The 24,042-nt window shown below is 51.0% G+C and overlaps 9 protein-coding genes across 9 annotated transcripts; 3 read left to right on the top strand and 6 right to left on the bottom strand.

The window, feature by feature from the left end:
- Nucleotides 1-1,657: 1,657 nt before the first annotated feature.
- On the bottom strand, nucleotides 1,658-3,008 carry LAJ45_06200 (uncharacterized protein; the record flags this gene model as incomplete). Its single annotated transcript, XM_046115766.1, has 2 exons — nucleotides 1,658-1,687; nucleotides 1,761-3,008. 2 exons carry the CDS (start codon nucleotides 3,006-3,008, stop codon nucleotides 1,658-1,660), a joined length of 1,278 nt encoding a protein of 425 aa, XP_045970875.1.
- A 509-nt stretch (nucleotides 3,009-3,517) lies between these two features.
- Nucleotides 3,518-5,490, bottom strand: LAJ45_06199 (uncharacterized protein; the record flags this gene model as incomplete). The annotated part of the gene is made up of 3 exons (XM_046115765.1): nucleotides 3,518-4,829; nucleotides 4,901-4,964; nucleotides 5,406-5,490. 3 exons carry the CDS (start codon nucleotides 5,488-5,490, stop codon nucleotides 3,518-3,520), a joined length of 1,461 nt encoding a protein of 486 aa, XP_045970874.1.
- A 4,166-nt stretch (nucleotides 5,491-9,656) lies between these two features.
- On the bottom strand, nucleotides 9,657-12,621 carry LAJ45_06198 (uncharacterized protein; the record flags this gene model as incomplete). Its single annotated transcript, XM_046115764.1, has 8 exons — nucleotides 9,657-9,983; nucleotides 10,047-11,093; nucleotides 11,142-11,267; nucleotides 11,324-11,746; nucleotides 11,813-12,193; nucleotides 12,364-12,411; nucleotides 12,492-12,531; nucleotides 12,608-12,621. 8 exons carry the CDS (start codon nucleotides 12,619-12,621, stop codon nucleotides 9,657-9,659), a joined length of 2,406 nt encoding a protein of 801 aa, XP_045970873.1.
- Nucleotides 12,622-13,664: 1,043 nt separating this feature from the next.
- Nucleotides 13,665-14,644, top strand: LAJ45_06197 (uncharacterized protein; the record flags this gene model as incomplete). The annotated part of the gene is made up of 5 exons (XM_046115763.1): nucleotides 13,665-13,673; nucleotides 13,735-13,763; nucleotides 13,947-13,975; nucleotides 14,039-14,539; nucleotides 14,607-14,644. The coding sequence occupies 5 exons, from the start codon at nucleotides 13,665-13,667 to the stop codon at nucleotides 14,642-14,644; spliced, it is 606 nt and encodes a 201-aa protein (XP_045970872.1).
- Nucleotides 14,645-14,909: 265 nt separating this feature from the next.
- Nucleotides 14,910-15,173, bottom strand: LAJ45_06196 (uncharacterized protein; the record flags this gene model as incomplete). The annotated part of the gene is made up of 1 exon (XM_046115762.1): nucleotides 14,910-15,173. The coding sequence occupies one exon, from the start codon at nucleotides 15,171-15,173 to the stop codon at nucleotides 14,910-14,912; it is 264 nt and encodes an 87-aa protein (XP_045970871.1).
- Nucleotides 15,174-16,773: 1,600 nt separating this feature from the next.
- Nucleotides 16,774-17,774, bottom strand: LAJ45_06195 (uncharacterized protein; the record flags this gene model as incomplete). The annotated part of the gene is made up of 5 exons (XM_046115761.1): nucleotides 16,774-17,136; nucleotides 17,259-17,343; nucleotides 17,536-17,587; nucleotides 17,665-17,670; nucleotides 17,744-17,774. The coding sequence occupies 5 exons, from the start codon at nucleotides 17,772-17,774 to the stop codon at nucleotides 16,774-16,776; spliced, it is 537 nt and encodes a 178-aa protein (XP_045970870.1).
- Nucleotides 17,775-18,302: 528 nt separating this feature from the next.
- On the top strand, nucleotides 18,303-20,126 carry LAJ45_06194 (uncharacterized protein; the record flags this gene model as incomplete). The annotated part of the gene is made up of 4 exons (XM_046115760.1): nucleotides 18,303-18,528; nucleotides 18,599-18,761; nucleotides 18,846-19,496; nucleotides 19,568-20,126. The coding sequence occupies 4 exons, from the start codon at nucleotides 18,303-18,305 to the stop codon at nucleotides 20,124-20,126; spliced, it is 1,599 nt and encodes a 532-aa protein (XP_045970869.1).
- A 1,073-nt stretch (nucleotides 20,127-21,199) lies between these two features.
- LAJ45_06193 (uncharacterized protein) lies at nucleotides 21,200-21,583 on the bottom strand (the record flags this gene model as incomplete). Its single annotated transcript, XM_046115759.1, has 3 exons — nucleotides 21,200-21,372; nucleotides 21,448-21,468; nucleotides 21,550-21,583. The coding sequence occupies 3 exons, from the start codon at nucleotides 21,581-21,583 to the stop codon at nucleotides 21,200-21,202; spliced, it is 228 nt and encodes a 75-aa protein (XP_045970868.1).
- A 372-nt stretch (nucleotides 21,584-21,955) lies between these two features.
- LAJ45_06192 (uncharacterized protein) lies at nucleotides 21,956-23,646 on the top strand (the record flags this gene model as incomplete). Its single annotated transcript, XM_046115758.1, has 6 exons — nucleotides 21,956-22,153; nucleotides 22,273-22,418; nucleotides 22,512-22,639; nucleotides 22,718-22,743; nucleotides 22,811-22,850; nucleotides 22,913-23,646. The coding sequence occupies 6 exons, from the start codon at nucleotides 21,956-21,958 to the stop codon at nucleotides 23,644-23,646; spliced, it is 1,272 nt and encodes a 423-aa protein (XP_045970867.1).
- Between the last annotated feature and the right edge of the window lie 396 nt (nucleotides 23,647-24,042).

The following is a 24,042-nucleotide window of genomic DNA, read 5'->3' as shown; positions in this document are numbered from 1 at the left end:
GTTTTAAATACACCTCTATTTCTGTGCTAGTCATAGATTTGCACTTCGGCGTTTGATGTCCGGTATCAAGCCGGCTTTACAGGGTTCGTGAGTTCAGCATGTAGGAAGATGCTCTTTTACCTTGAGAAGAATTGAGCGAAGCATATACCACACCCATGATAGGTATCTTGAGCTTATAGAGGATACTTATAGGCAGCTTATTCGCCGGCCAAGCAATGTCAGGGAGGTTGTCTGCGCAGCTGCGCATGCGGATTGAGGTTTCGTCCAAGCTCTTGGCTTTTTTGGTTTTTTAAGCTCTAGCAAATTATTGAGAGGCCTATAGCTAGACTTTGCGCGTGCAGTGTCGGTAGTGACTTACTTGACCGCCACCACCTTCAAACTATGCCTTTCTGACCTCTTGGCTGGGCTCTGACTATGAATATAAACCGGGATACGGGATATTGTGCTGCAGAGAAGGACTAATGGGATTATATTGTATTGTCGGGTATCAAAATAACCGATCACTCACGACAACGTCGAAATCACTTCAGGTCAGAATAACTCAACCAGGAGCAATTGAGTAATTTTAAATCTCCTAAATGGAGTTAGGTGCTTGGGGGGAATGGAATTACCCTTCTGACCTCGAAAGTCTCGATGTGAGGTTTCTTCGCAGGTCGGTTTTGGTTGCTATGAGTCTCACGAGGGTGCCAGTGATCGGTTATTTTTGATACCCGACAATAATAAAAGCAAAACGAAGCATGCACGTACGGCACTTGAGGTGAGGATACATTTACACGCCACTTTTATGCATCCCGGACCCGGGTCAAATACGCATTGATATAAAGTGCTTTACGGCGGCCTATTGTCACGCTTGGTGGAGGTCGGGAATCACCAGTGATTATTCTAGTGTTTGGTTCGGAGATTATGGAACCTTTGCTCACTGCTGAGTTCCGGTTGGACGGTCATTGGTAGTTATCGCGCAGTCACCACGTGCAGAGTCGCGGGAATGCATGGCACTATTGAGTCAAGCAGGCTCAAGCTCGCTCTCAGAACTTCACATGCAGCTTTTATTTGCAGCTTCGACTCAAAACCGTCTGGAAGAAAGAGAAAGATATTTCCGTGCAACTACATCCAGAGTTCTTTTTATATCGTTCTGGACTGTGTCGTGTCATTCTGCACACCCGCCGTTTGATGTCACAAAAAGGAAGGAATATGAAAAAGCAAACCTTCCCAACCCCACCCAAGCAATCATCATCATTCCATCATTTGCGGATCCCCCTCACTGTGCTATTGGAGGATCTTCGGGATAGAGTTATTGCCCGAGGAGAAAGGGTCAAGTGGTCGGTGGAAGCTGTAGAGGCACCTTCGCGGGCGCTAGGCCTAATCTGGCACATGCGTCGAGTGATCGTTTGTGCTTCACGCCTGGACCTAAAGGCAGGTTGAAGCATGTGGCTAAACTGGCAACTTTTTTTGTCTGCGATTCCCTCTCTATTCTTGATTGGTATGTGAAGCAACCTATCGTAATGACGACTAGGAAATAAAAACAGGACAAACATAACCCCTCCCATAAACTCCAAATGAAAAACAAAACCAGGTCAAGTTTTTTTTATCTTTACCCTTCGTAGATATCACCTCTAATGCTTATAAAATTACTACAGAGGAGCCCACTAACATTTACTCAAGTGACCAAATGCGCAGCCACAAAGTCCTGTAAAGAAAATACATCAGTGACTGTCTCTTAAGAACCAAAGTAATGGAGCTACGCTTGATGAATTACTAACCGGGTATTCGTTCTGTAGCATACTAGTGATGTTCTCTACCTCCTGTGCTAACGCGCTAACGTTCTCGTCCCACCTCCTGATCTGCCTGCCTACTGGTTTTTCTGCACTTCCAACGGCCGCACCACCTTCCTTTGCAGCGCCAGAGATCGAATCAAAGTAGATCAGTCCATCAATTTGATCAATTTGCCCACTCATTCTCTTCTGCTCAATCATTCTGGCAGCGTACTCCTCCGCCTTCTCACCCGACAGACCCAATAACACACCAAGCTCCCCAACCCCAATATTATTATAGAGACGAGAGGCGGCGAGCAAATTGTGTTCAATGACGGCCTTTGATAATACAGTTGTACCATCTGATTGCGTAGCGACCTGATGCGGTTTTAGACGTGATGCAAACTCATCAACCTCTTTCTGGGATAGAAGACGGTCCATATACATCTTCTCAAGGAGTGCATAGTCCTGTGGGAGCTGAGGAGAACGCTCATCTTTGTAGAGTGTTGCGAGGGAACGACTACGTAACGGACCTGCTGGGGCAAGAATAGCACAAGTCATAGCGGCAGAAAGACATTGCATCCTGTCGGATTCGGCCACGATTGGCGAGAACGACAGCTGGTGGTATTTGGAACAAGCATTCAAGAATTGCCTTTTCGCATCAAGAATACGAGCCTGGCACATCTGGAACATGAGATTGAGCTGGGGGTCCTCCGACTTGTGGATCAACAGCGTAGCACGGTTGAGCCATATGTCCGCCGAGATAGACTCGTCATCCTCCAGTAGATTGCGCATGATCCGGATGTAAATCTGCAGCCTAAACTCATCGGTGATCTGACGTTGGTGGGGGTTCAGCTGAATTCCCTGGAGCACCTTGGCTGCTTCGCCATGCTCTTCCTCGGCTTCGTAGATGGTTGCGAGGGCTTCCCGGATGTTGCAGTCTTGTTCTTCGAATGATACGATCTTGGGGCGGATCTTTTCAAGGGTGTATTCGTAGACTTCCTTCTTGATCTCGGCGGAGGGGAGCTTCGAGATTGCGTTGACGTACTCTGCAAGCACGGGGCGCGAGGTCACGATTCCTACATTGTCGGAAAGAATAGTGTCGATGAAAACTGTGAGGTTGGCGGTTAGTTGCTCCGGTGCAGAGGAGGCGATGATGGAGTTGAGAAGTGAAGTAAAGGCCGATCCTTTATCTCCCTGAGAGGTCGAGGAGCTCTCGATGTCGGCGAGCTGTTTCTGAATTTCCGGGGAAGCCATTTCGAGCGGAATATAGTGATAGGGTGGCAACTGGCAGAGGTATCAGAGCTTTATCTAGATGTTTGGTGGCTCACGAGATGTTTTGAGATTCAGATGAGGTTTCCCAAAGTCTCGTATGGTTGACTTCCCACAGGTGTCAAGCTTGTGGGGGACGTGGAGTTGTGGCTTAGGCGGGGTAATCACTGCCACCAAGCTACGCGAGTTGAGCCTCAACATTTGAACAGAATATCACTCGATCGATATTCTTTGTATGATGATCAGATAAATCATAACTGCATAATTCATAAGACAAAAGGAAGCTGTGTGTAGCTATATACAACGGAAGAGAAGATAATAGAAAGAGAAGAAGATAAAGGGTGCCCGCGCCAATATCCCAAATGCGCCAGGACCGAGCCCACAAGGAGAAAAAAAACCAAGCAAGACAAAACAGCAAAAGTCCCCGCCCATGATGCTACAGTTATTACAGTTCCCATTAAACACTTTTGATACTCCGAGTTTGTACCCAAATTTTATCTCCTCGATGGTTGCACATCTCCCTCCGAAAGCAGAACCTCTCTGACTTTGTCCCTTGGCCCGTTCACCGCCCAGCGGTTCCCCTTGTACATGCCACACTCTCTGAAGTCAACCCCCTCGAGCTTCGGGCACCTTTCAACAAGTGTGGTGGCTGCATCCCGCGTCACCCAAAGCCCGCCTTTGATCTTAAGCGAGGTCAAGCATTTCAGGTTTGTGATAGCATCCACCAGGTCGACAGCTGCATGCAAAGGCTTCGTGTCACCCTCTTTCCAAGTGAAACTTTTCGGGACATCAGAAACGAAAAGCAGCCCGGTGAACGCCACAGGTGTGTACGACGCAGACTTGGTGTGCATAACCGAGTAATCTGCTGCCAGCGGTACGCCGGAAAAGTTGAGCTTCCGGATGTAGGTGCAAGCTGTGAGCAGATGAATGAGTGCTCCGATGGGCACGTCCCGGGAAAGGGAATACTGCTTTAGAAACGGCGAAGGGAGCGGATGTAAGCTGCTGTTTATGATGCTGGAGGTGGCGGATTTCATGGACATGATGGAGGGTCTAGACGTGATTCTCTTCCCTCCTACATCATCTCTGTGAATGGTGTGTAGTGGTGAGTCTCGGTACTTCCACTCCCTCCAGCCAGCCAATGGAACATCTTCCTCGACACATGCTCCTAACTTTGACAGATCTAGAACACGCACCATCCGGGCTAGCATGGGATTTTGAGTCACTACCGTGACAAACTGTGCGAAACGATAAGTCGAAGCAAAGCATGGTTGAGCATACAGCGTGTACGCCACTTCCTCTACCATCCGTTTGGATACTTTCACAAGTGATAGTAGAGTAGGCTGGTCCAAATACGAGAATATTTCATCCAAGATCTCGGAGGGTAGCTTTGCCAGAGTGGGGTGTTCATAGTAGTGCTTCCGCTTCCTAGACAGAATGCTACTGGTTACGCTGCGGATGGACGAAGCAGACGAGGAAAGCCTGTGGGGATGGCGGGCATTTTTGCTGGTACGCTTAGAGGGGTTTTGCTGCAAATAAGGTGTAATCAACGAAGCAATTGCTCGACGGGTATACGGTGGTGGTGGGGGGCTGGAATCCTCCCTTGGGACCGTATGGACATTATTAGGCTGGAACTGTTTCTTCGCCGGACGTCCCTCCGCAGAAATTGAGCGCGGGTCTGTATACAGGTAAATCGATCGAGTTCCGAGTTGTGATGAGGGGAGTCCATTAAAATGCGGGGAACGTGAGAACTGGAGGTTATTCGACCGTTGCGACACTGTAAGAGGGTTCTTCTTCTCGGAGCGGGCCCTAGATCTCACTGTGTAAGCTTCCGCAGAGCCTGATCGGATTAAGAAATGAGCGACAGGGCAGTAACTAACATCTTGACAACGACAGTAGCAACGCCACTCAATGCAACCTGTGAATAGATAACTCTTGGGTCTTCTGGTAGGAATAGTCCGGAGGGGAGTGAGGGTGTGTGTGAATTCTAACGCCTGATATATCTAAAAGACTTCTCGAAAGAACTCCAAAGGATAATAATGACGCAGGCCGAGAAATCAGGTTGTCGGCCTCAATTATTACGCAGATACCCCTAGAGAAACAACAAAGGATTCAATCCAAAGCAACGTAAACTCGCAGCTGGAGACTCGCAGAGATGTAAGTAATTCATTATTTCAGGGAGCCAAGCTCTCTTTAGTAGGCCCAACTCTCCTCGCCCCTTCAGCCAGCTGGACTTCTCTCGGCGCAACATCCCAGAATCCCGCCTCAAAAAGCATGAGAGATAAAATCCCTCCCGACCAGACGGTAGCCCCAAGTTGCAACCACCAAGCCTGCACCCATCCTCTCTTTAACTTGGCACTCAAATCCGGCAGGATTTGCACGAACTTCTTCGTTCAAGTCTGGTCTCGAGACCCGTCTGACTGGAGGAGCTTTTTCGCTCAGTCTCGGCGGACTTATTTGAGGCATCCATCCCGTGTTTCTTACACTCCGTCTATCTCTACGTGCACTTCCATTGCAAGAATAAGACCCACCGGAATGAAGAGGCGTGCGTGTGTGACTGACTGTGGAGAGAGGGCTGCCTGGCTTGTTTGTCTATCTATCGTAACCCTCAGTAGGCGAAGGAGGGGGGAAGCGAGGCAGGTTCGTGGACCATAATGGAATCGGGCACTGCTGGGCAAGCAAGCAAGCAGCACTCGCGGGGGACCTCCGGGGAGAGAGAACTTCTTGGACCTCCCTTCAACGGCGCATTTAGCCCCTTCCACTTATGCACACGATGTCAAGGCTGATGCAGGGGAATAAACTGGAAAAGGTTCATGTAAGTTGCACATGTGGAATAGCGTCTCTATTCTTATCACTCGCAGTAGCTTTTGTCCCCCAGCCCATATGCAAGGGTTTTAGGATCTCGATGAAGATTCTTGCCCAAATTCGCCCTATGTTGTACCGAGGTTCCTTCATTCGTGGGTGCCGGTGGTGCGTTGAGCCAATCTCATACCCCGCCTTTCCAGGCCTATATCTAATCGATTACGATAGCAGGATATGGGGTTATCGCCCGTGCGATTCGATTCCCCACCACCAACCCCCACTCGCACAAACGCTGAGCATCACGAGTGAAAACAGACAGCTTCTCCCTAGAGACTAGAGTAAGTACTCTATCAGCGATCGGATAAATGAAATTCCAGCATCCAGTTCCTTGGTGACACTGGATTTGGCCTTTGAAATCCAGCCACACCTTGCTGCCTTCTTCTTTGGATCCATGTGCAGTCAGCGTGGTGCGGCGCAATGCATTGAAATGTGCGGTCAGGAAGTGCGGCGTGTGCCGCCACCCAACGTTAAAGAAATCAAGTTGTGTGAGACCATGGTAGAGTGTGTGTGAATATAAAAGAAATAAGAGAGCTTCTATCGAACCTCATATCTACACCAAAGGGCGCCTGACACTGGGGGTGGTTGCTGTATCTGTTTTCACAAGCTGTGGTTCTACAAAGCACTTTCGACACGCGCATAGCTTTTTGAAATCCCTACGGATACTGCAGCCTTAGTTTATGTATACTATAACAACCCCTGAGGTAAGTCACCTACATACATGTTTTTTTTTCTCTTCTGATGTAGCTCACAAAAAATAGTAAAAACAATTAAATGATTACTCTTCATCTCTCTCCATCATATCAGGCAGATCAAAATCGTCATCAGGCGTCAGACAAGCAATGTTTTTCTGAAATAACACATACCACAGACTAAAATAACCTAACAAACATGTCTTCACCAGGTCGGAAACAAATGACGTTGTTGTCGAATCGGCACTGACTTCCAAGCCGGAACGACGGAGCCCAGACCGGGTTTAAGGAATCATGCAAACCTGTTACCATGGGAACCGCCGTTGGGGCGCTGAGATAGGGACGGCAAAGACCGGAATCTCGGCGTGAACCATGGCTTCAGGTAACTGAAGGATCAAGATACCACAAGATCGCAGCAACGAAACGGGTAGTATATTGCACACTCAACGTATGATATGATGACGTACCCCAAAGGAGGGGAACTCAGTTTCTGGAATCTTTTGTTTTAGCGCGGTGAGAAACAGTCGAAAGATAGGACGGATATACACTTTTAGAATTTTGACAGGTTGGATCTCGATCGGGCGGGATGTCGGCGCGTCCGATCGGAATCGGCAACAGCAGATGATTTGCATGGTGATGTCGTCCGAAACTCTGTAAAAGAGCCCTTAATGTGTGATTGCTTTTTTTTTCCCCACCGGGACGCTATCTTGCTTGGGCAAATCACGTTCCATCCAGCGTGATTCGTTGACGGCGGAGTATGCGATCACGAAGTATCACTCGCTGTCCCTTACTGCCTGCATCCTTACCTCTGGGGCAAAACCGATATCACATTATCCTAGGATCACAGACCGGAGATATGTTTTTTTCGGCAATTTTTTAAGCTGTTTAGGCTCAGTAATAAGCTTAAAAGGATACCTCAATCTGGAATGGCCGATGGTTGTACAGACGAGTGATATTTTGTGATGAGTAACGTGGTTGAGTGATCTATGATCGTTATCGAGAATAGAATTTTAATTATCAAGACCTCTTCGCCATATTAGGGGGATACACGTATCCGGATTTAAGTTATGGCGACGGCAGTTCACAAATCACTAATAATCACCTAAGCAATATTCTGTTGGTGCTTTAAACCTTGCCTCATGTCTAAGCCTACTCCTAGTGCTATTTACAACAACTGGAACTCTAGATTCCCAGAGTTATAGCACCGAAGAATACTTTTTACCCCCGAGTAAAAAAAAAACTAACCTCTGGTGACTAGTCTTTACGCATGCGATTACTTGTTCGACTGCTTATGACTCCTCCACCGAGCTGTTCACCTCGGTGGTCATACTGTGGTTCCACAAAGTTTGGTGTGGTGCATCGTTGCCACGCAAAATCCGAACCTTATCCCCATCGCGCTTAGCCCGAATACCACGAGACCTCAACCTACTAATGAGCTTTAGCCAAATTTTCAAATTGGCTTAAACTCTGAAGAACCCTCAAGCGCCGTTGGTGCAGGGGTAGCATAGTTGCCTTCCATTGATTTCTGAAAAGGGTCGAGTAAGCAACTGGGAAGGGTTCGAGTCCCTTACGGCGCATCTCTGGGTTTAATTTTTTTTCGAATATGTCCTAGACTTTTTCTTTACGAGTGGAATAGGTCCGAAAGTGCGATATGATTTTTTTTCCTTTGCTTGGTGTAGGTGTATTCCTACGGCCTGGTATATAATACAGGGTACATTACATGTGGGAGTCATATAGAGAAAATACTGTACGGCGGTGCGTAGTGGTCCTTATGCGATGCAAAATACATTTTCCATAGTGTCTCTTTTCCTATTTTGCCTCCATTGTAATTGTTTCATTTGTAAACAAAACACCCCCTTAACTGTAACTGTAGTATATGGACTGGTTAGCGGCCTCAAACCTCGATAAATATAGTCGCAATCAGGAGAAACTTCAGTGAGAGGTTGGAAGTCCAGCTACCGGCCTATGTATGTGCCGTTATGTTGGTTGGTTGTCGCCTAATTGGCCAAATAGCGCAATCATGAACCATCACTCGGAACCGAGGACACAGTCTTTTTTAGTCATGTGTTTAAGGCAGTAAGGTCACGGTGTCGGATAGTAAAGGGCTCGCTGTCAAGAGGAACTCGAACGGTGTCATCCCTGGGCTCCTATGATATAGCCTGTATTACCTTTAGACACCGACAACCGAATTATGAGGCATTAAGACTCGCCATACTTTCAACAGTCTTCACATTCACAGACAGATGGATCCCTACATCATGGAATACATAGCAATCAGTAAAAATGACTAAATACCTAGCAAAGTGGATATCCCGGGGTCAGAAATTGCTTAGCGGCCCGGAATGGGGCCGACTTTTCTCGGACGCCCTATGCGGTGTGGTGTTTTGATGGGGTTCTAGTGAGGTAAGAACCGCATTCTAGCTGTCTACACCTATATTTTCCCGTGGTGGGTTGTATACATAGCTCTATGTTCTTAGGTAGGCAGCAGGCTACACTTGAGGCAATGTGTGTGGATGGGTATCTAATCACACATTATCACTCGCAGCTCAAGCATGGTTTCTTTAACTTTATTTTGTACGACACACAACAGCTCCCCGCCCTCCCCCACTCCTCCCCCAAATGTTGAAAAACGAAGGGATATGAAGGGAGATAACAAGGGGAAAAAACAGCTCTTTCTTATCCATCTTAACCAAACAAGTCCTTACATCCCATAATAGATAGTAGAACAGAGAACCCAAACGAAATTGGACATAGTGAATTCGTAGAGGCGAGAAGAACAGAACAAAAACAAACGGAAAGAAAGGGAAAGGAGAGAAAAAGAGAGGAAAGGAAATAGGGTAGAGACGGACGACTTATTGGACCCAAAAAATCGTTCCCCGAGAAGGAAAGAAGAAAAAAGGAAAAGGGAAAAATACAAAAACCCACACCACCAACAAACCCCGTCTCAGGCATTTTTTTTGTTCAACCCAAACCAACCATCGTATCGCTCGTACCCGTTCATGCGTTCGTCGTATATATATAATTACACTTCAACCCTAGTCCTACTACGGGGCCGCCAATCTATATCTTAATTGTCATTTTACGCCTAAAGTCCAACCTCCGAGATAATCTTCGCCGCCTCACGATATGTCTTCAGTAGCCTCTCGCACTTGACACGCTCCGCCTTGATGGCATCATCCTCGTACAGTAGATCGCCGAAGTAGTCCTCCTTGTACAACTCGGTGACCAATCGGTTCTGGATGGCATCCTTGGAGTGGTTAACAAGGAAGTGCATGACCGCCTTCGGGACCTGGTCTTGGATAGTCTCGCGGACAATGTTAAAGTACGACGAGATCAGCCTTTGAATCAGCTCAGTCTCCATCTGTTCCCGCTCTGTAAGAACTGGCTCGTCCGATTGCTGGCCAGCAGGTTCCTGAACAAAGTATGAAAAACTCAGTACCGGTCCGGCCATAGAAATTCCCATTGGACTACATACCAGAGAGGTGTCATCAAAATCTCTCGACAGTCTCTGCACATCCTGCGCGTTATACTTTTCCCTTTCGATCCTCTCGTGACCGCGCCTAACGCTCTGGCTGAAGCTTGGTTCCGGAACAGATTTCGGTGTAGCTCCGCTAGACGCTGGCATTCCGCCTTCTTTCCCAAAGAAGTAGTTCAGGAACGAGTCAGTTGCCTTGTTTTGCTGTTGTGTTGGTGAGGTGAAGACTTGTGGGCTGTTTGGCCTTCCGTTCATGGCCCCACTGACAGCTGACGCTTGAAGGTGGTGGCCTGGAGCTGGAGACATGGACCTGGAGTTGGCACGGAAATGCCTGACGAGCTCACTGGTGCTGTTAGGGCCTGCAGTCTCCTCCGGTTCGGGTGTGTCAGTTCCGTTTGAGATTGGCTGGCCATCTGATGCCAGATTTGACCTGCGTGCGTTGGCAGCAGGACGCTCCTTCCTCCTCTCCAAAGCTTGAGCTTTCCTCTCCTTCTCCTGCTTGTTTGAGATGACTGAGGACATCGCCGCAGCAGCGCCGAGGAAGTTGGGATGGTTTGTGTTGATGTATGCTCGCTGGATTGCAATCAAGCTCTCGACATAAGTAGAAGTGGGTCCTAATCGCTCTCTCAACAAGTCGCTGACAGTCTCAATCAGCTTTGCCTGCAGTCTTGGGTATCGCAGAAGTTCCTGGCTTCCACAAGTGTGAGCAATCTTGATCAGCTCCTCGTACACAAGCTCCACGCATCGGTGAGATGGGATCTCTAGGAGCCTGATTTGAGGTTTTACGAGTAGGTCGAAAGCGAGCTCGGGGACGAAAAGACTTGGTCTGGGACCTGTAGAGTTTCTAATGGCCGTTCGGATATCGAGGACCGAAAGGTTTGTAGTGGGGTCTATAAGCTCAAGAGAGTTACCAAAAACGCTGTTGAAAATGTAGTATATCCTTGCACCACCGCAAAGGTCTTTTGTAGAGATCTCAGAGGAGGTTCCGTCAATAGAAGAGATGAAAGAGCTGGCGAAACGGGTCATGAGTTGGAGGATAAGAGAACCCTGTACAAATTAGCCCAGTCAACCTTTAAGGCAGCAATAAAAACCCACCCGGTGCTCCTTTCCGCTGAAGGTCATATCGCCATATGACGCGAGCTCCTGCTGTGTCTGGCCCATGAGTGTATTTAACCGGGCCTTGATATCCGGCAGGCGGTCCCGGATGTGTGCCATCAGAGTCTAAAGCGGGGTCAGTAAAGTAGCCCCACCTAACAATAGGAACCGGTTCAACATACAGAGTTCAAGCTCTTTGCCAAAAACTGTGTACCGCATCGGTGAGACATGTTTCGGTATGCCGGGTGGAGCTTGAAAAATTCTCGCTCAGCACTGAGAGCATCCGCAAGGGACTTGTTTCCTTGAATGTCTTGCTGGGACCTATTGACCACACCAATGAATCCAAGCTTCAAAGGGTAAACCCTTCCAGAAAGAATCTCAAGGGCGTTGGTGCCGTGATCCATAAGATCCAGCTTGGTCAACACACCAATGGTCCTCTTCCCTTGTGGGTCGACTTGGCGGGCAAGCTTGAGAGCTTCAGAGTTGACCAAGTCGACATTGGCAGGAGAGACAGCGAGGACGATACTGTTGGGTTTAGCAATGTATTCGCAAATGAGGTTCTTCGTCTGCTTCTCAATATCTGTCGGCTGGTCTCCGATTGGCACCTGTAGTTTTAAGCAAGATCAGCCAATGGTCCTAGTAAGCTATGTAGCCTCAAAAGAGATACCAACCTTTGTCAAACCCGGCAAATCCACCAAAGTCAAACTCAGAACATGAGGAGAGTAGATCTTCAAGTTAATCGGAGCCCTGTTGATGCCCTTGTTGTTACCCGCGATTCTCGCCGTCTCCGCCTCGATCTCCCTCCGAATCTCGTGAAAGTCGTAGTATCTGCGCCCAGGCTGATGCAAGAACTCTCCAAACTCTGGGTGCTCGGCAACAGCTTCTGGGGTGTGAGGCTCGACGCTGTTGGACCCATCCTCCGTCGGTATGTTGATAAGCTGGAGGATCAATGGGCGACGAGTAACGATGCCTGATCCACGGGGAAGGAAGTCTCTGCCGACAATGTTCTCAAGGACCGAGGATTTGCCACTGGATTGGGAACCAACTACGACCTATGTTACGGGCGCGCGGAAACGGGTTAGCGACGGGTGATTGACGGCGAAGCCTAACCCCGCCACCACTACTACTACGGTAACCATATTCGCGTTGACTGGTGGGTGAGGGGGTGAAGCTGAGGGCGGGGGTGGGAGGGGGGGGGGGGAGAAGAGGGAGGGAAATTTACAATTTGAGGTAGGTCAAGGCCAGAGTCAGATCCGATCGTATTGAAAACCTGAAGGAGGCGAGCCACAGTTAAAAGATGTGCACTTATATAAAGGGTTTACCCCGCGGGGGAGAGAAAGAGATAAATACAAGATCTTGCAGCCTGTTGACTACACCGAGCAAATCTTCACTGTGGAATGAATGAGCATTACGAAGGCAATTAATTTTTGGGGTGTGCGGGACGGCGCAAGTAGATGGGGACTTACCCAAGAGAAGCCATGGTTGCGGGATAGAGATTAGATAGATGTATCGATGTCCTAAACTGACAGCGGGAAAGAGGGACAGGGAGTGGAGGGGGGGTAGATGAAGATGAGAAAACAAGAGAAGAGAGAAAGGACGACGCAAGAAAGAAAGACTTTCTATCCTACCCTATTGAATTGAAAGCGGGGGGGTTGGTGGAAGGGGGAGAGGGAGGGAGAGGTGCGGGGAGGTAGAGGTATGATGACTTGGCCGTGGGTGTTTGCGTGAAGCCGAATTGATTTGCTGGCGAACAAAGATTCACCCCGCCAAGTTTCGGCCAGAGCGAAACAACACAAAAAGTATTAACTAGCGTGCCTATGGCAACACAACATGTGAGTAACACACGGCATGCAGACGTCCAATTAAGCTACGGAATATCACAAGCAAGATAGCACCGGCGCAAAAAATTGGCTTTTGTAAGTTGCCGCCGGCGAGGCTTGCGGCTCTGTGTGTGCCACTGTGCCCGGCGCGCGCGAGGGGTCCTGGTGGTTCGGCAGCGTTGCACGGCAATGCAAGCGCATATTTCCTGGGTGGTTGTCTCAGGCTGCGCCAGAGATCAGGGCGAAAAAAAATCATTGGCCTTAGGTTGGTTGACAAAAAAAAAGGGATAAGCATCGAAGATTGCCACGGGAAGATCCTGCAGATGGAGTTTATTAAGAGTTGCCAAAGTGGCTGCAGACTGGTTTTTCGTTGATTTGAAATTCGCATCCAAACTTGGCCATCAAGGTCTAACAGATGTACCCCGGATTAACGTTATTCCTGGGCATCTGCTTAGCTAATGTAAGGTGGTCTCAGGTGCTGTGCGACCTCGACGTCATTCTCAACGCATCGATATCAAGCAACACCATATTGGATTGGGCCTGTTATATAAAGCAAGACAATTTCCAATCCCTCTAGTATTTAGTGATGGTTTCGTCTTTCAGTAAATCCTTCTTCTCCATCGCTTCTCACAGAATCACCTGTACCACTGCCTTCAAACCAGCCTGTCCAATCAGACCAGTATCAAAACCATTGATCTATAAAATGCCTCTTGTGAGTGCTTTATTATTATAATACTTCATTTACCAATTTACCCTAATTAACACTTTAACAGGTAACTATCAATCAGTCGCTCCGTGACTCGTGAGTTTCCAGATAGCTCCATTACCTAGAAATTAATGCCGATGGATCGTTTTGATCCGATATATGATTACACACTTTATTTTGCCCTCTTTTGGGTAGTAATCATATCGGACCACAAACGATTTATCGCAATTGCACATGCAAATATTGTCACTCCTACAGACAATCACTAACACCCATCAGTCTCAAGAAACACGACATCATCCCCGATGGTATGTAATTAAAGCAAGCCCGCCTCCCTATGCACACTCCACATCCCACTAACACACCCCCAGTCGTCGACGACTTCACCCCCAGCACCATGATCTCCGTCATCTACCCCGGCAACAACGACGTCTCCCTCGGCAACACGCTCAAACCCAGCGAAACCCAAAAGCAGCCCCAGCTCCAGATCATGCCCGAGGACTCGGACTCCAGCAAGACCTACACCGTGGTGCTCACGGACCCGGACGCACCCTCGCGCGATGACCACAAGTGGTCCGAGTTCTGCCACTGGATCATGACGGACGTCAAGGTGGCGTCTCCGGACGTAGTCACGGCCGCGGCGAACGCAGACACGCTGGGGATCGACTTGTCGAAGGCCACGCAGGTCGTCGAGTACATGGGCCCAGCGCCGCCGGAGAAAACAGGGAAGCATAGGTATGTGTTCCTGCTGTACAAAGGCTCGGGGAAGAAGGTCGAGGCGCCGTCGGATAGGAAGAAGTGGGGGCATGCGGACTCGGCGGAGAGGAAGGGGGCGAAGATATGGGCGGATAAGTATGGGTTGGAGCTCATAGGTGGGTACTTGTAGTGCTTTTTTTTTATGAATTCACTACTTAGGAACGGGTGCTGACGTGGGTGTAGGGGCCAACTTCTTCTATGCGCAGAACGACAAGCAGTAAGTGGGGCTGCTTATTTTCCGTTTTATGTAGTACCAGTACGTTATAATTGCAGCGTCAAATAAATACCGAGTATTCATAAATCCTTAATTCGCTTCCTACTACAAAAAAGTGACCAAACATAAAATAAAACCCTTCCCAATAACGCACTAACCCCATTCCATTCCATTACTACAAACTTTCCGTCACATCAATCATTTCCCCCTAGTTACCACACCCAATCATCCACCAACCACACAACCCACATATCACCCATCTATCTACCCACCTACATATGCATCCTCATATGACTCGACTCCCCGCCAAAGCTCCCCTGCTTGACACTTCCCGGAACAGCGACCTTCTTCTTTCCATCCTCCTGCCTACCCTGTTCCTGCCCCTGTTCCTCGGTGGACTTGGCCTTCTTGAAGACAGCCTTGATCTTCGCCTTTACATCACCGCTGCCCTGTGCACGCTCGAGCAGAGGACGCTGGGCCGTCGAGGTGGTGGTCGTGGAGTCGAAAGAGGTGCGCTGGAGAGATGTGCTGGACATTGTGGGCCGGGTTTAGGTAGCTAGCTGAGCTAGGAGCTATTGAATTTTGGTAATGAGACCGAAGAGCTCGGTCGAGGAGAGAGTTGATTTGAGGATAATGTCTTGAAGAAGTAAATTTACAAAGCTTTCTTTGTAGCTAGCTTCCGAGGTTTTGAGGTTTTGAGGATAAGATGTCTAAACAACTGAATACCGCTTTGACTTTGCAATTCGAAGCTTCTGATTCTGCAGTGATTGATGCCCTTTAGCTACTACGGCGTAGAGGTACCTTTATACCCCAATTTCTCCATACCCAAGCTCCCCATCCTCATCCTCATCATCTCAATTACGTATAACAGACCCCTCTCCCATGAGCTCAACCATCACCATCATCGCCGTCTCTCACATTCCACCACACTCCAGTCATCCACGTAACAAGCCCACGCAAGCCCCAAACCAAGGCTCCGCAACCTCACACCTCAGCGCGCTCCAAGTAGCAAGTACTACATGTATCCATCACATCAGGCAGGTATGCTCCCACCAACGGCCAATACGCTCGATAGATTGGGTGGCCCTGCGTACCCTGCTGGCCGCGTCAACGGTGTTATACGCTCATGTATCTATGAGCAATTGCAAACCAAACAAATTAGCTACTTGAACTTACCCAATTAACTAACCCAACCAACTAAACTCTATGTAATAAAGTTCCTATCTCCCCCATCCTTCCTTCCTCCCTTCCAGCCGAAGTTCTAGAACTTAACCTTCCCCGCTGCGGAGTGGGTGAGTGAGTCAAGACACACGCGGTCTACAGGAAAGGAAGGAGCGGGTAAAATGCTGTGTGAGCTTGCACACTGGACATGGGGGGAAATTAAGCTACATGGTACACCCACAGCAACCCTGCACATATGAGGTTGCGGCTCTGCAGTAAGCGAAAGCTTAAGTATATATTGCCTGTGTGTGTGTGTGTGTGTGTGTGTGTGTGTGTCACTCGTATTCCGTAGTACTTTAGTTTTCAGATGCTCTGAGCCGGGTCTGTTGAGTATTAATTTATGCTATGTTATCTTTTACGAGTGTGTGCTTTACAAATGCCATCAATCAATTGCATACATTATATGCGTGCCTGCCTGCCTGTGCTCATGTATATCCGTCCATCACAGGCTTCCTTCCTTGAGTCCTTTCTTAAGCTTTTCAGTTGTAGAGATATGTATGGTAAGAGACGTATGAGACGGGGGGGCCGGGGGTGGAAGGGGAAAAAAGAGTTAAAGATAAAAAAGAGAAAAAAAGAAGAAAAAGACATACCCACGCAGCAATTCAAATCGAACCAAACCAAACCAGATCAAAGCAAAACCAAAGCAAAGCCAAAGACCAAAGACCAAACAACTGCAAGCAAAAACTAGAAACAACCACCCCCCCGCCCCTTTCACCATTGAAACAACCACCCCCCGCCCCTTTCACCATTGAAACAACCCCCCCCTCCCCCTCTCCCCGCCTCATCCACTACCTCCCCCACTTCCCCGCACACCTCCCACAAAAGCACTGCACCCCCCTCTCCTCACAACAGCCCGAACACACCGTCTCCGCACAGCCATCACACCTCCTCGTGCACACATAACACGTGCCCCTCTTACACGCGCCACACACCGTGATCGTCCCGAAGCCCACGCTCTGCGCGCGCGAGCACACATGGCACCTCTGCGGCAGCGGTGGCGCGGTGATCTGCATCTCGTCTCCTGACGGTGACGGGGACGAGGCGGGGACGGGGGAGACGGACGGACGCTTGTGTTTGGCGGGGTGCGGGTGGTGATGGGGGTGGTGCGTCGTGTCGGAGCGGCGGCGCTTGAGCGGCGGGGGTGGGGGTGGTCGGCGCTTTGGGCTTGGGCCATGGGGGGTGGGTGGTGGGTGTTTGGGGGGTGTTGTTTGAAGGTCTGGGTGTGTGGATGTGGTGTGGTGTGCTGTGTAGGAGGAGGAGGAGGAGGTGCCCTGGAAGCTAGGTGCTGTGGGGAGGGTCGAGGGGCATGGAGACAGGACGTGTAGATGTCGATTAATTCGTATAGAGGCACTTGCAAGTAATCACGTAGATATGTATGTAGACAGGTGCTGTAGACAGACAGGTGCTGGCTGTGTCCTGTGTCGTGTGGTGCACGGTGGGTATGAAGTATCGTCAATTAAAGCAATCTCTTGAAACGGCCCCCATCTAATATGATAAACTACATAAGCTCCCTCCTCACATACAAAAAAAAAGAGTTCAGTACGGCAACATCCGACCGCCATGGCCGGTTTGTTCTAGCGGGGGGGGGGGGGGGCGTGATTGATTGGGCGGCGGGGCAGGGAAGGGGGGGAATAATTAGCTCTACATGATATGCAGATGGGTTATAGGCTGACTAACAGCTCAACACGAAGGACTGCATGCGATGATGCATATGATGGTGATGATGAGTCTTCATGATCAGTTAAGGAGAGCTGGAGTGTGAAGTGTTCACACACTCGCACACTCACTCTCACACACAATACCTACATAACGCTAGCAGCTACTTGTCGGAACATTGTCGACATGTCTCCAATCAGCCACCGGGGGGGGGGGGGGGCGGACCTACGTGTTTCCTGGCGTGTCAATTGGGGGGGCATGGATGGATGGATGGATGTATGGGTGGATGGATTGATGGATGGGGTGGATGGGGTGGTTGTGGATGCTGTGATTTCAGGATGGATTGGTCCGCGGGAGTCATTGGCTGGGCGGTCGGTGGTCATGGGGGATCACTCGGTCGTTGCATTTACCCAGCCAGGACCAAGCACTCGCCAACAGGGCCAATGATCGCTGCCCCAGATCCAGCGTCCCCTCTCTCCGTCCCTCTCCGTCCCTCTCCGTCCCTCTCCCCTCCCACTCTTCCCACAGCCATTTCCCCACAGCCATTTCCCACACAAACAAACCAACCCTCGCCCCCAATCACAGGCTCTCACTCGGCACTGCGGCTCCCACATCCCTGTCAACTCCTGGCGATCCTCGGCCTTGGCATGCCCTTAGCGAAGTGAGACAGAAAGAGACCAGCTTGCCTCGCTCGATGCTGTGTCTGCTCGCTCTGGGCTTCTTCTTCTGAATCCCCCGACCTTCTCTTTTCTTTCTTTCTTTCTCTCTCCCCCCCAAACAACTCCGCAATGGCGATACCGGCACAGCAACAACAACCAGCTCCTCCAAAGTCCCCGCACAAGAAAAAGAAAAAGCCCACGCGCTCCGTCTCCTTCTCACTCCCGGCACTACCGTTCCCGCTCGCGTCGTTCCTGCATCCCCTGCGCTCGGCGTCGTCGCAATGGCTCGTGCTGCCGGTGCTGCTGATGGTGGTGCTGCTGGTGAGGTGGGTGGTGGGGTTAGGGCCGTATTCCGGTATGTCCTAAGGTTGTCCGCAGCACAGGGACTGGTTTGCTGATAGCTCTTGGTGGTGGTGGGGAATTAGGGATGGCCGCGCCGCCAATGCACGGTGATTTCGAGGCACAGAGGCACTGGATGGAGATCACAAAGCATCTGCCTGTGCGGGAGTGGTACTGGCACGAGCTCGAGTGGTGGGGGCTAGACTACCCGCCATTGACCGCATACCACTCGTGGGTGCTGGGCGTGATGTTCGTGCTGCCTTTTCTTTTCTTTCTCCGGAGTAGTAGTTCGTTTTCGTAGCTAGTAGCTAACACAGCTCCACCCTCCCACAGCGGCGACCGCATCAACCCCGACTGGTTCGCCCTCCACACCTCCCGCGGCTCTGACGACCCCTCGCTCAAGACATACATGCGCGCGACCGTCCTCGTCTCCGACTTCCTCCTCTACGTGCCCGCCACCGTAATCTTCGTGCGCCTCTACGGCACGCTCTCCTCCCTGAGCAAATACGACAAAGCCTGCGCGCTCGGCGCCATCCTCCTCCAGCCCGCCCTCACAATCATCGACAATGGCCACTTCCAGTACAACAGCGTCATGCTCGGCCTCGCCATCTCGGCGCTCGACTGCTTCCTCACTGACCACATCTACTGGGGCTCCTTCTTCTTCGTGCTCGCGCTCTCGTTCAAGCAGATGGCGCTGTACTACGCGCCCGTCGTCTTCGCCTACCTCCTCGGCCTGTGTGTCTTCCCGCGCCTCAACATCGTGCGCCTCGTGCTGCTGGGCGCCACAGTCGTGGTCTCGTTCGCACTGGTGTTTGCGCCGCTCGTGCTCCTGGGTGGGACGGAGCAGGTCGGGCAGTGCCTCTTCCGCGTCTTCCCCTTCGCCCGCGGCCTCTGGGAAGACAAAGTCGCAAACTTCTGGTGCGCCGCAAACGTCGCCATCAAGTTCCGCGAACGCTTCTCTGCGCCGCTGCTCCAGAAAGTATCGTAAGTGTCACCCCCCCCCCCCCCCCCGGGCTCCAATCCATCCACAGCTAACAGAGGGTGCCCACACACAGCCTACTCGCAACCCTCCTCGCCATCGCCCCGCCCTGCACCATCATCTTCCTCAACCCGTCCAAGCGCCTCCTCCCGCTCGCGCTCTCGGCGTGTGCATGGGGCTTCTACATGTTCTCGTTCCAGGTGCACGAGAAGAGCGTTCTTCTGCCGCTGGTGCCGCTGACGCTGTACCTCTCTGGCAGCCTGGACAGCGAAGTCGTGGCGTGGGTGAGCTGGGTCAACAACATGGCCATGTTCAGCATGTGGCCGCTTCTGCAGCGCGACGGGCTCGTGCTGCAGTACGGCGTTGTGTCGCTGCTGTATATGTGGCTCATGGGCGGGTTTAGCCGCCTGCCGAGGGGGTGGGTGGGGAAGGTTGTGCATCTGGGGAGTTATATCGCGGTGGCGGGGTTGCATGCGGCGGAGTGGTGGGTGGGCGGGAAGGGGGTGGGGAGGTGGCCGGATGTGTGGGTTGTGGCCGGGGTGGAGGTGTGTTTTGGGGCGTTTGTGGTGGCGTGGGGGTGGGTGCTGCAGAGGCTGTGGTGGGAGAGTGGGAGGTGTAAGGTGAAGAGTGAGTAGTGGGGGATGGGGAGTGGGGTTTCGTTATATATCTTTTTGGTTGGTTGTTGTAGTTAGAGAGTTGTGTTTGGAGCGCTGTTATGGCACTGATTTACATTTTGAAATTTACCGTACCACGCCCCATTAATGAATTTATGGCTTTTGATACCCCCCCTTCGGATGATAGCTCTCTCATGTAGGCGGGGGAGACCAAAAAAATATTGCCCCGCCCCCTCGCACAACTCTTACCCACCTAGTCGATTCTTGAGATGCAAACCACTACACCACCGAGACATGTTGTCAACGCTGCTATGTCTGTTTTTGGGCGGCTGGTCTTGTACGCGTCCTCCGTGAGCCCCGGGAAGAAATGTAGTAAATGTACTATGTAGACTACATGTACTATGTAGGGGTGTGCCTGCTCACGACCGCGAGCTGTTAACGCTGGACTACATGAATATTAAACGCATTTGATGGAGAGAACTCCTTCCACCTCCACCACCTCCACGCCTCCCACCGCCTCCCACTCAACGCCTTCACCTCCTCCCCCCAGTACTCTTGGTCATATCATATCATATAAATTAATTATCTTATAATTATACATACACCTTTTTAAATAAATAGAATTATACAGAGACCTTTTTAAATAAATATTAGGGCGTGAACCGTAGAGCTTCCGTTGCTCAGCAATAATGTCAGCCATGCAGGAGTCAGTCAGGGTTAGGGGTCAGAGCGCTCGCACCGTGCCTGCCTGGAGGGTGCATAGCAACAGGCGTGCAAGTGAGCAAGCAGGGTAACTACACCAATTTTGATGTGTCGTGCTTACTAAACCCCCTGTGGCTGTCGACCAATCAGGGTGCGAGAACTTTCGTATTCCAGTACATAATAGAAGATCATTGACTCGGCCATACGGTCGTGGTGGGGAGCTCTGCAAAAAACCACACTGAGAAGAGACTTTGTAATCCATTGCCCGCCTCTATCTAACCATCCCATCCCATCCCACCCCATCTATAGCCAAACCAGAACCAATATCATACACCCCATACACTATACACCACCACCGCCATTTTTCATTCTATTCTACACCCCAACCCCAGTTAGATCTTGAACCCAAAGCCCGCCATGCACGCCTTGTACGCCGCAATCTTGTCCAGACACTGCACCTCGCCCTTGTCGCTGAAGAGCATGCACTCGTCGCGCGACGCCTTCTCGTCCTTGCACACGCAGCAGGGCTTGGGCCCGTTGGCGGTCGGCTTGAGGACTACGTTTTCTGTTGGTGGTGGTGCTCTCTGTTAGCTAGCTGTCTATCTTTGTGCTTGTAATTGTGGTCGGAGGTGCTGGGTACCTGGGGCCTCGGAGGTTTTTGCTGTGGGGTGCGCTTGCAGGTTAGCTATGAGACAGACAGACGGGGGGAGAGATGCGAAGGAGGAGGAGGGGAGGGACTGACCGGTGGGAGGGACGGTGCGGGTGGTGGACGACATTGTGGGTTCTTTCTTGCTGTAGGTGTAGGTGTTCTAGGGGGGGGGGGGGGTGTAGATGCGGAGATGGGGGCTGGCTGGCTGGTGGGTTATGTATGTATGTATATATGTACTTGTAGGTACTGTAGATCTAGAGAATTGAATTGAGGTATCGAAAGATGCTCACAATTTGTCAGCGGCACATCCCGGGCCCGCCCGTGCACGTGGTTCCGGGTAACCATGACCTCATACGCGCATGATACCGCACGCCAGCAGCTCTGCGCCCTCGATCCATCCGTAGCTCGATCCACTGCGATATAAAAAACACTATCTCATACACAGTTCTACCAATTACACTCCCACAACCACATCCACACACACACATATATAGCAGCAATGGGCGCAGTAGTCTCAACAAGCGACATAACCCCCGCCGAGCAAGCGCCGTACACGGGGCTCCCGCCCATCGCAACCGTCGACTACGAGACCTCGCCCGAGAAGCGCGACCGCACGCTGAAGCACCTGCTGCGCGCGAACCACCAGAACTATTCGGTGCTGTACTCGCAGTTGAGGTTCCATAACCATTTGCCGCATGCAAGTGTTTCTTCTTCTTCTTCTTCTTCCTCTATGTAGTCGATAGAATTAAGTTCGAGAAGATCAAGTGGGCTGATTCGATTTGTGGCTTGGTTGGCTGCGCGGGTTGGGGTTTGTAGGCGTTGGGATCGGCATACCTTTTGGGCGCGGGTGCGGATACGCTGAATGGCATGTATGAGGAGGAGATTCGCCATCTGGAGCCGTGGGTGGATGCGCCGGGCGAGATTAGTAGGCATGACTGGAGGGACTTCTTGTCGATGCGCGAGTGAGTGCTGGTTCTCCCTCCCCCCCCCCCCCCCTCTCTCTGTGTGTGTATGTAGGGTGGCGCTGATGCGGGGTGGGTGGGGGAGGGCGATAGGTACCAGAGAGCGTTCCTGGACTTCTTTGAGGACGAGCTGGTGAGGTTTGGGTATGACTGGAAGGCGGTCGTCACGGAGTATATGCTCAAGGGGCCGGAGCCAATGCTGTTTGGAGGCATTGGGGGATGTAAGTGTCTCTTTCTGCCTTTTTGGGGGTTGGATTGAGTGGTGGTGGTGGGCTAACGGGCGTGTTGGTGTGTCGCAGTGGGACATCCATTGATCCATCTTGGGGTAAGTGGATATCGCAATCATTGACCTATGTGCCGAGTGATCTAACATGACCGCCACCACCAACCAGTACGCCTTTGAACTCAACAGCAAAGACGTCGCTATGGAAGGTCTGCCTCCACTTGTTACTGTCCCTTAATTCCTCTGCTCTACAAGAGACTGACCCCCATAGCCCTCACTCTCGCCGCCACAAATTACAACTTCCTACACACCTACATCGACCGCGACTTCCCCACCACCGGTTTCGTCCCCACCCAAACTCCCGCCGCGCAAGAGCTCTGTTCAAAGGCCCACACCACCGACCCCCTCGCCGTCCTCGACTCCGTCCGCACCGACACCCGCTTCGACAACCTCTTCTCCTCCCCCGGCTCCGTCAACATCGAGAAGCTCTTCGCCGAGCGCGAGTCCGCCGTCCTCGAGCACTACTACTCCCTCGACACCGCCGACCTCGCGCGCACGCACCGCGCAATCACCCGCGCCGCCGTGCTCTTGCTCTGCGCAACCCACACCCCCGGCGAGACGAACTTCGACTTCTTCTACGTGCACCTGCTGACGGTGTCGCACGCCGTGCGCACGCTGCTGCCCGTGGTGCCCGTCAAGTATGCGCTGCCGCTGGTGCGCTCGCACTGGCTGTTTGTGCTGATTGTGTACATCATCCAGCTGCGGCCCGCGATACACCCGGAGCTGGTGGGGGACGTGGACGTGGAGGGGCGCGGGTGGGAGAAGGTGGTGGGCCATGTGTTGGAGAAGGAGAGTAGCAAGGATGCGCACTACCTCAAGGCGGTGAGGGCGATGAGGGATGCAGCGGGGCTGTGGGAGGAGGATGGCGAGTTTTATTTGAAGGCGGCGGTGAAGCTGGCGTGGGAGTTTGTCAAGTGGGGAGGGTTTGATAACGCGACTAATTAGTTGTTTGGGGGGGAGGTATTTTTTTTTTTTTTTAGGAGGTGTTGTAGGTACATGTAGTTTGGTGTTTTTCGAGGAGTGCACTGACTTACTCTCGTTTTAGTTGGGTTGCTTAATGACACACTCTTTTTTGCTTAATGGATTGATTGTTCGTAATTTTTATAACACTAGTATTTTTTTTTTTTTTAACGAAAAAACAAAAACGCTTAAATACGGAATTTGAGGTGGAAAGAGCTTGTTGCCCCAGGTCCTCGGGGGGGAGGCGAGAAGAGTTTCTGGATGGGCCTGATATACTGTCTGCTTAGATATTGATCCACGGGGCACATGCACGCACTCCTGAGGAAGAGATGGGCTCGATCACGTAGGCTGGGAAAGGGGCCTATATTCAAGGTGTTCACG

This window comes from Morchella importuna, assembly GCF_003444635.1.
Source record: "Morchella importuna strain M04M26 chromosome Unknown Morimp01GS018, whole genome shotgun sequence".
Classification (NCBI taxonomy): domain Eukaryota; kingdom Fungi; phylum Ascomycota; class Pezizomycetes; order Pezizales; family Morchellaceae; genus Morchella; species Morchella importuna.
This window is presented reverse-complemented; position numbering and strand designations above follow the sequence as displayed.